The following is a 10,633-nucleotide window of genomic DNA, read 5'->3' as shown; positions in this document are numbered from 1 at the left end:
TAAGCACTGCTGGAACAGAAGTAACTACTCAAATTGAAAGATGAGGCTTCAGCATTTTACAATCATTCCAGTCAGTGGAGAGATATTCACACACGTGCTCCCTCAGTGTGATCTGATGTGTACTCAGGGGCACAATACACTGTATAAACACTGAATGGTTAACTTTACCGTAGCAGCAAAGTGTGCATGTGACATGCTTCTGGCTACAACTGGTGCAAAATGTTTCAAGCCTACTGCATAATGGAGCAGTGCATAACAGTCAGCAGATCACCTGTCACTGCTCTGCTCAGTGAATGACATTGCTCGTGCTTTCTCTCTCACACATGGGGTAAGAGCTGACATTGCACTGTTTCATCAGACTAGACCTCCTACTGAGAATCAGATTGAACCAGAAAATGCATCTTCACCTAGAAAAAAAGAGGTGTATTAAATTTTTCAAAGTTGCTATATTCATATACTTCAAAAGGTAATTCACTGAAGTCACCATTAAATTAACTAAATAGCTGGGGAAAATACTAAACACATTGCTGATTTTTAAGAATGTCATATCATTATATATTTCAAGAGGGGGAGAGGGAGTTGGATATAACCTAACCAATATAACTCAGCTGTCAAGAGGAAATGTCTCTATAGTTTCTAGAAAAATATTTAAGACACCTAACATTCTTTCCCAAAAGATTTGCTACTCTTTATAAGAGGCAGTGAGTCAAATCCCTTTAGGCAAACTGCAGTTTTTCTTTGAAGTATGGTAGGTGGTAAGAAAAGTGATTTTTGACAAATAGCATGTCAGTATTTTATACTTATTCTGCATCTGACATAAAATTTACTCAATTTCCAAGTCCAAAGAAGAGCTGAGCCAGCATTGACATTTCCGACAGGTTTCTGAAAAATCAAGCAGTGTTCTGCCTTGCTTCGTACATCATCTCCAGGAATGAAGATTCTGGGATCAGAAGTTAGTTGGCAATTTTGTTGATTCATGAGACAGGATAGCAAACAGTTTGCTTTTCAACAGCTATATTGGCTCTGCAGAGCTGGCAGTAATAAAACAGATTCTTTTGTTCCAGTACAACAAGCCAGTATGAAATCAGAAGATACACAAGACACAGGCAGCAGCAAGAAGTCACTTTTTTTTCTTTTCAAAAACTGCACTTTACGATCAAGATTTACAATTGCCTGGGCCTATGTACAAGCCAGCAACTCTCCCTATACGTCAGGACCTCAGCTGGGGTGCAGTTATCAGCCAAATAATTCATTCAGATGCAGATGTGAGGTTTGCAACTGGAAGTGGGGCCACAAACCTAGAAGTGCAACCAAAAGGGGCTTGCCAGCAGAAGTCTGAAACTGCTGATATAAACCTTAACTACACGCTAGTATTCAGGAAGAAAAAATGCAGCAGCTTCATTAGTGCCTCTGCTTAACCTACAGGAAGGCTTGTATCAACAAGAGGTTTTGATCCTTTGAAAGAAAGATTGATGTTCAATCCTTTGAAAGAAAGAACACTGGACCTGGATACCAGAGAGAGAAAGAGTTCAGCTGACTTAGGCCAGGCAGCTCAGTGCTTAGCTGGATTGCATCACAAACTTCCTTGAATCAGGTCATGTGTTCAGGCCTCTATCTGTAAAATGAAGATGATAACACTCCCGCTGACAGCTGTGTATGAACAGAAACTCTTCAGAGCAGGAATCATTTCTTTGTAGACAGTACCTAGCACAGCTGCACTTCAATCTCGGCTTCATCTATTGTAATACAAGTAGCAGTGAGCAGCAGGCTGTCCTGCTCCAGACAAGCATCAATGGAGACTATGGGTGCATACAAGTGTTCAAAAGATCTGAATGAGCTTTGCTGTTTCTTGTTCTCCTGGTAGAAGAACCTACCAGATAGCCTGCATGACTGATAGCACTCAGCATCCCTTGCAAGGTTTCCTGTCTGCCTGGAGAAAGCCAACAGCAGCAGAGGGCACAGGTCACAGCTGACTGGCTTGCTATCCCAGTGGACCACCTTTTTCCACAACACTTGTTCCTTTTCTCCTAGCTGCCTGGCAATTTCAGACAGGAGATCTGTATCATATCTGCTATTTTTTCAAGCCTGTCAACTTCCCCTCCAGCAGCCCACAATGGATCCTTACTACTGGCACCAGCCAACAGACCCAGTTCCAGCACAGCTCATGAGTCTGCTTGGGGCCAGGCACTGATGGTATGGGTGCTGGTGGACTGGGTCTTGCCATGAGGGGTTGGTCGGGGGGCTCTAGAAATAACACTGGGTCTGGGGGCTCTCGGAGCAGGAGGGCTGGGTCCCCAGTAGAGATTAGGTTAGGGTGCTCTGGGAACTGAGTCAGACCAATACAAGTCCAGCGCTAGTGGATGAGTTTCCCCCACCTGCTCAGGGTCAGAGGGTGGTGGGGAAAGGGGCTGTCAGCTGCACACCCCCATGGCTGTGGACAGAGGCTAGGCTTTCCTAGCTCCAAAGCTAACAGGGGGAGGGGTTTAGTCTGTGCTTTGCTGGAGCCACTAAGTCAGCCAAGTCTGTCCATTTTGTAAGTTAAGTACCATAAAAACACTGTACCAGGCAGCAGTCCACTCAAACATGCCACGTTGCTCCACAAGTGCTTCCTACCAAACCGGAGGCCATGTAATTGCATTCAAACAAATTCATAGTGCAGAGACAGTGCTAATAAGCTTAGCTATTGCATCTGGTTGGGGAGGTAGCCTGCATCAAGCAATGTGTTCAGCTACGTGGAATCAAACTACTCATTCTTGTTATATGCAAGACCAGCAGCAATATTCATATGCAAAGGCTATATAAACAAGGGACAATCTCTATGTAAAGCTAACCCTTCCTACCTGTAGACAGACTCCATCACTACAATGATTCTCAAAACCTGAGGCAAACAGAAAAAACTGGTTTAAAACTATTTATGTAAAAGCAGACTGCTAAATAAACCCCAGTGAAGCTTGTTTCAATGCATCCAGGTTCATAATTCTGTTTTATTAGCTACAGTTTTAATACTATCTATAGGTCAGAGTACAAATCTCCTTCAGCATGCCCCAACAGCAATATGCACTAGGGCTGTGCGAAATGGCATTGTTCCGTTCCAACTTGAGTTTCGAGGTTTGAACGGAACAGCATTTTGTTTCAAATTTCATTTAGACTTAAAACAGCTGTTCCATTTCATTTTGTCCGACCATTGTGCTGGAGAAAGGAATTAAGCCCAGCTGGGCTGACTTCCCATCCCCAGCCTGATCGCAGGGTTGGGGAGGGGAACTGAGTGATTGGGCTCAGTTCCTTTCCCCAGCCTGATCACAGCGCTTGGGAGGGGAAAAGAGCCAAGGCTCAGTTCCCTTCCCCTGCACTGTGATCATCTTCCCACAGCCTGGCAGTGGGAGACAAGGAGAGCCAAGGCTGCGCTCCCGGCAGCTGCTGGGAGAACAGACCTAGTTCTCCCCTGTCTCCCACCACCTCACTGCTGGCTTTGAAACCCAAAATGTTTTGAAACTTTCAAAATGTTTCTACTAGCTTCATTTTGTTTTGAGGCTATTTAGAAGCCCTTCGTTTCGATTTCGCTGTTTCAAGCTCAAAATGAGTCGAAACAGTGAAATTTTGCACAGCCCTAGCACGCACTATAAAATAACCAATTTACCTATTTTAATAAAGGCATATCATCAGGCCAAAATCTTACCTAACATAAAACTAGACAAATTTTAAGGTCAACTTTAAAACACAGCAAATTTCTTTGCTGAAACCTGCAATCTTTGCTCCCAGAAAGTTGTAGATTGCAAACTGATGTTCTATATAAACAGAACTAAGGCTTCTAAAATACTAACCTATCATTTCCAAGTAGGTTGCAGGCAATGCCAACCTGCCAACCCCACCTGCTTGTGGAGATGAGGTATCTGCCCTGCAAGAAGTCCCAGACTAAATCTGTCCTGTGGGACCAAATTAATTGGATGCCCGTTATAGTTTACAGGCATAAAATCCATTTATGAGCCAATCAAACAGACAACCTTAAGAAAACTGGAAGAATGTAGATTTTCTGACAATCAGCTGTAGGGAATTCTAACACATTTATTAGTAAGTCCTTCCCATATGACTTGCAAATTATAAGTGCTCAGCAGAGCAGACAACTACTGAGCTTCCTCCCCAAATGATAACATCACATTTTAATAGAATCTAAGAGAAAAAAATACTAGAAATTTACTGAAGAAACACATCTTTTTATGTGAAGTAACATTCACATCACAGTAGAAGTGAATCTGGCCAAATGCCTTCATAATTTTTCCAAAGCACATTGTAGCACATATACTAACACGCTATGAAATGTCCAATCAAACTGAAGTTACCAATGTCAACATAAATGAACAAGTTAATGCATACTGCCTTGTGTTTACTGTTGCTGTTTAGTTACAAAAAACAGTAGCTCACAACAGTTTATTAGTGAAGTCTGTATTCACACTTGCTTATGCACAAAGCAAACTGCATAAGAACTGATTTTAGTAAACAGTGTTTGCTCTACCCATAATAAATGATAGATTAAGATACCTCAACTCCTATCTAAGGCCATGCTTTTCAAAATTTTACCCATTTTACATCTTAAAAAAAAAAAAGGAACATTCCCAGAAGAGTTCTATGCAGGATGCAGAAGTCATCCTAGAATTACCAGTAATACTGGTTACACAAAAGGAATCCATTGTCTTTTCTCTTCCCTGCCAGCCCAGGCCAGCTCCCACAGGAAGGATTGCTGTGGTTCTTAACTGTTCTGTCAAAAATGCATGCAAATAATTCATTTCCATTTAGTTGTTCAAATATATATGGGAGTTATATATTTTATTCTGCAGGTAAACTTATATAAAAATATTATGTAAAAAGGATTAGCACTAAGTTTTATTACAAGCAAGCCAAAATATGAACACAAGAGCTTCACATCACAACTCCCACTCCCACTGCATAGCAATCATTACAATCGCATGGCTTAAAAAGTCATTTTATATCTGATAGCATACAAGGTGAAAAACTTTAGGAGACATTAAAGTACACCGGAAAAAAATATCATAGACATTTAAACACAAGCCAAATACGAAAAGGGAAAAAAAAAGATTTAGTAAGAAAGCAAACAGTGATTACAACAGATATACAAATATGTACTTCATAGATATGTAGCCAACAGACATTTTAAACAACTTTACTTCCTAAAAGGCATGATTTGCATTTAACGTCACTAGTTTTGCTATTAGAGAAACATGGCGGCAAGGTTAGTTGTCATTTGTACACAAGAATTAATCTTTCTAAAATTAAGAAAAAGTGCCTTAAATTGGATGCTATTTTATTAGGAATCATTAATTACACACTCACAGGTATGGGAGCAGAATTAATTTGGATGCTGACTTGTATTTTGTTATGAAATAAAGTATTTTAGGACCACTCGTGCTCCTAATTGACTTAGGGCCACAAATCCTGGGCTTTCAATGAGACCAGTCCTAAATAATATAGCTGTTTCTGAAAAACCTAGCAAGGAGTTTAAAATTAGAGTCCTTAGTTGTATTCAGATACCCAATAGTCAAAAGGGCTGAGGCACACTACCAGCGATCACTGGTCTCAGGAAAATCAGGGAGAGAAAGTAATATAGATTTAAGAGGCTAACATTAGATCTTGTTTTTCAAAATCTTACTAATTTACAGTTTGCACACACGGGAACTTTTTACCCCCTTTGAAGTTTTTACATAAATGAGTAAGTGTAGTCTAAGTTCCCATATTACAAAATACGCTTAACTGCAAAATACAGCTGTCACTAATATGCTGAACTATAAATAATTTTAAAAAGTATCTCTGTCAAGTGAAAAATGTACATCTTCTCCCACTATCCTTTCTGTGTTCATTCTTAGTTCGTTTGTTCAAAAATTCAGCAATTCACCATGATCTCTTAAGTCTTTCATTTAAATTAGAAAACTTTCATGTTCATTTCTGAGCATCCTTGCATTTAAAGCTGTGTTGTCCAAGTGCTTAAAAGGCTCAACACTCCCTTTAGGGCCTCACTAATGCTGAAGAAAGAGAATCACATTGTGACAGGCAATAGTTGAAATGACCTCACACAATCTACCAGCCAGCTGGAGGGGGCCATCCAGACTTTGCCTTGACGAACTTTATCTGGTTTATATTTAGAAGACACATCATAGATTATATATTGAGTACAAAAGCTCTGGTCAGAACTCGGTTCTGCATGGTAGGCTACTGTGTTGATGCTCTGTGTCACATCACTATCTGGCTTTGGCTGCCTGATGAGGATTTGTCCACCTCCTGCTTTAACCAGTTCTGTAAGGTCTTTCTTCTGATGACAGGTGAAAGTTCCCAGAAAATAGAAGTAGCAACCATCAAACAACTTAGGCAGCTAAGGGGGGGGAAAAAGGATAAAACAGTTAAAAGTAAGTGCAGCAGTTCACAATTCAGCATACGGTGTAGAACTGAATAACCAATGTCAGTTAGAGTGGTGCAAGGAAAAATGAGGTAAATTGTACTAGAAATTATTATACTAGGTTTCTAGAAAGCTCAATATGCTTCTAACCAAAGGCAGTCACTGAAAGATTAGATTGTAAACTTCTTGTAGCAAGGACCCTCTCTGCTTTTTCTGCATAAACAGTACAATGGGGTCCTGATCCATGAATGGGATTCCCAGGTGCTACCACAACATAACTAATACTACTACACAAGAACACCAATCTACTGAACCCCAGTGATCTTCCAGTGGAAAAGAGATAGTGAACTAAGACTGAATAAATAATTTCTATATATAATTTTCAACTTTCAGATGGGAAATAACTCCAAATAGGAACTGAAAAAGGAATGGAATTTTCACAGAAGCTACAGCCCTTTTGTTTTACGTAGTTTCTTATCTAAATGTAGTGTAGACATCTCTTTGACAATTCAGGAAGGTTTACAGAAATGCAGGGCAATATAATCCATCATTGCTACCTTACAGATTCTGGCAACTGTCTCAGTCATCTGTTCAAATGATCAGATATCTGAACACCTGTGCAATCAATTTAATCTGCATGTACACCAAAGACAAGTATATATAGCAAATAATACTCAAAAATAGTTTTAAGAGATAACTACCAATTTTATTCTGTTGAGTCTGCCTTTCTGTGGACCACCAGAAATTTCATACTTCTCCTCTTCTTCTCGAGCTCTGCTTTGCAGACATGCTTTCACCCCTGGAATGAAGACCAAAGGCAAGTGTTATTACTGCCAGTTTAGAGGAGTATTTTAAGAATTTAAGACTGTACTCCAAAGACTAGTTTAAATTTACAGAGACTACTTGCAGGGCATGACATTAAACAGAAATCTTTACAGCATCAAGAACTAAATGACAGTGCTAGTTAATTTTTTCAAAAATGTTTGCCTTGCATTTAAAGGTTTTATAATTAATGTTTGTGAAAGACAAGAGATAGAAAATAAAATCTTACTGTTATATATTATAGCTAAAGTGCTGTCAAACTCTCCCTTTAATGTGGCCTTTCCTTATAAATACAAACTGATACACTTTTGTCTTCCTGAGTCTAGAAGCAGCCTGCAAACAATATTTAGGGAATGTGAACTCTTTCTTCTCCCACTGGGCACTAACAACACTTTAAAACGTGAGTATAAACTCAACTGCTGATCATCTGAAAATGGGACAGCAAACTTACCCTATTTGTACTTGAAATGAAGCCAGTAAAACATTGGTTCTATATTGCATTACTCATACAAGCAACCATACTCTGCTGCCATTTTAAAGAAAAGGCAGTTAGTAGGTATACACATGGAATTGGAACGAAAAGGTCCAATTGGCTTAATTCTGGTTATTTCAAATGTTACCTTTTGAAATAACTTTGATTAACACCTTCAAACAGCCAAAGTGTGGTGCCTCAGTGCAGTTCACAACACTGTCTCCTATCCAAGCCACTTATCCCTATGCAAATCTCTCCACCTCCCCACAATCCCAAACTAGCAAAACTCAAAGAAAAAGAGGTAGAAAAGTTCAGCTCTACATAAACAGTGTTTACCTTTAAGACAGAAGAGAAAGAGGTCATATAAAATCTACAGGGTAATTTACTACTGTGAACAGATATTACATGAAGGTGCTTAAATGAAGGGGATGGGTGGTGTTTTTAAGCTCTTAGGTAGTTAAGATTTCCAGTCTGCACTGACCCTGGGGAATCCTGAAAGCCTGACTGCACTGCCAAAAGACCATTGTCTTTCCTTTTTGAAATCATCATCCTGGTTTTGTGTTATTTTAATTTTCAAAAAGTTAATAAAAATCCAACAACTTAATTGTTTATGGGCAGCAAATAATAAATAAGACATCACACTTATTGGATGTGCCCAGACAAGCTTGGCTGTGCGGTACATAATGTCGCAAACATGTCTTCAGCGCCACATACCGCACAGTCAGCTGTTCTCCACATTGCAAGGGCACACTGCCCATGCACGTGTTGCTCCAGTTTTTTTTCCATGCACGTGTTGCTCCAGTTTTTTTATCCCCACAGGATACCCAGGGGCAAAAAAATCCTGTGGGGAAAAAAAAACGGAGCAGCGCAAGCTCAGGCAGAGTGCACTGATGAAAAGCGGAGCTAAGCTGCCCAGAGCTGCACTGCAGCTGCCAACCAGCCTCCACTTGGCAGGATCACCAGGAGGCTCCCTCAACCCCAGGTAAGGCTGCTAGGGCCAGCACAGTACTGGTACCAGCCGTTCGTACCGCCCCCGGGGTAATTTGCCGTGTGCCAAAGCATGCATGGCACGGGCATTCTCCAGGGACAAAGTAGCTGTGGCACAAGATGCACTGCTGCTACTTGTCCCCAGAGAACCAAACGGCCACGCTTGTCTGGACTGGCCACCTATGTGACTGCAAATCTGCCCTCTGACCTATGGGTAATTAAAAGGTAAAAAGTTCTTCAGGCCTAGTTCAGTGTCACATTATGATGTTTTCTATATTACAGCATAAATCCCAATGACTGCTAGGCTCAATTCTTTTGGCAGATTCCTGCTAAATTTTGTACAAAATTAAAAGAAGGTGCAAAGCTATTTATTCTCTGGAAAAGAAAAGTTACATACATATTCACTTGTGGCAGAAAATTTCTAAAGGTCTGAAAACTCTAAAATTAATTTTTTTAAAGCTCTTTGAAGTTACAGCAAAACCCAGATACTTTGCAAGGACGAATCCCCAGCTCTCCCATTAAGGTGAGGGTTTGTGAAGTAACTGGTGCCACAGCAAAGAGCTGTGCAGGACAGCTGATGAGCTCTAGTTAAGTGGAGAATAAGCACTAACTGAGGTAAAAGTCACATGAAACAGATGAATGGCTCATCCTTAATTTGGCAACTAGCTGCAAGTTAAGCAGGTTGTGTACCACCAATATACAGTGGTCTGTCTACTATAAAACCACTGTATTTCAAGATTTCCTTCTATCATTGCATCTTTCCTCTGCTTTTAAGGTTGGGGTTCTCTCTCCCCTTTGCACAAGCGCAATAATGCCAGCATGGAGAGGAAAGGCACTAATCCCTACAATATGTTCCTTCATTAGCTACACATCAAGTGCACTGTGACTTATAACCATGTTACAAGCTCTTACACAGACAAACTCCGCTTAATGCTGTTTCGCTTTGCGCTACTTCGCTAAAACACTCATTTTAAAAATTGATACCTGATTTCACTTAGCACTCAGCAAGTTTCGTTATAACACTCGCAGTCACCATCTTGCATCATTAAAAACACTTGCCATCGCCATCTTGGATCGTCAAATGCTTTTGGTTTCACTTAACACTCATTTTTTCAGGAAACAATTAAGAGTGCTAAGCAGCAGTTGCCTGTATTATCCCATATAAATGAAAAAGGGTTTCATTTAGAAATATGTGATTTGATTTTTGGGAGGTACTGCATACAAACACCTCCCAGAAAAGCATCTGCTCCTCTTAGTTACTTAGAACTTCTGGAAAAAGACATCAAAATTATTATTTAAGCATCAGCTTATATCAGGGGTAGGCAATTATTTCAGCTGGAACACTGCTTAACAAGTTTAGGTGAGCTCTTGATGGCCACAAGGCTAGCCCTGCCCCCTGGCTGCTATCTTGGGACCAGAAGTCCAGCCCCCAAGCCCCTGACTGCTGCCAGTGGAAGTCCCTCCCCTTGCCTCCACAAGTACTCCTTTTGGGAAGGGGTTTTGCCATCTTGGAACTGAAAATAAATAAATATACATACACACACATAATCAAACATGGACAACAACATTTTAATTTTATTTAAAAAAATATTTTGTCCTTATTTGTATGCATATGTGCTTTGTATATAGAGGTGATTACATACATCAAAATGAGGTCTTACTTTTGTATATTGTGGGGGGTGTTGAGGGGTGGGGGGGCTGTGTGTGTGTATGTGGAGAAAGGTATGGGGGAATATGTGGATGTGGGGGGGTGTTTGTGGGGACGTGTGTGTATAGGTGGGTATGGGCTTTGTGGAGGAAGAGGGTGGGCACAGGGTGTGCGTGGTGGAGGGTGGGTGCATGTGTGGTGGGCTGTGTGCACGTAGCAGTGAGCAGGGCTCCCCCCAGAGGCACAAGGGTGTGTGTGTTTGTGTGTGTGGGGGGGGTGCATGTGGGGAGAGATATAGGGG

The 10,633-nt window shown here is 40.8% G+C and overlaps 1 protein-coding gene across 2 annotated transcripts in view; it reads right to left on the bottom strand.

The window, feature by feature from the left end:
* Positions 1–4,042: 4,042 nt before the first annotated feature.
* BARD1 (BRCA1 associated RING domain 1) overlaps positions 4,043–10,633 on the bottom strand; it is an 86,620-nt gene continuing 80,029 nt past the window's right edge. For both annotated transcript variants that reach the window (XM_019523395.1, XM_019523397.1), the window contains 2 exons: positions 7,105–7,202; positions 4,043–6,379 (listed from right to left, as the gene is read on the bottom strand). In XM_019523395.1, the coding sequence (XP_019378940.1) occupies positions 6,047–6,379; positions 7,105–7,202 (431 nt within the window). In that variant the 3' untranslated portion in view covers positions 4,043–6,046. The remainder of the gene's footprint in view (positions 6,380–7,104; positions 7,203–10,633) is intronic.

This window comes from Gavialis gangeticus, unplaced genomic scaffold (assembly GCF_001723915.1).
Source record: "Gavialis gangeticus isolate Ggan-Ray unplaced genomic scaffold, GavGan_comp1, whole genome shotgun sequence".
Classification (NCBI taxonomy): domain Eukaryota; kingdom Metazoa; phylum Chordata; order Crocodylia; family Gavialidae; genus Gavialis; species Gavialis gangeticus.
This window is presented reverse-complemented; position numbering and strand designations above follow the sequence as displayed.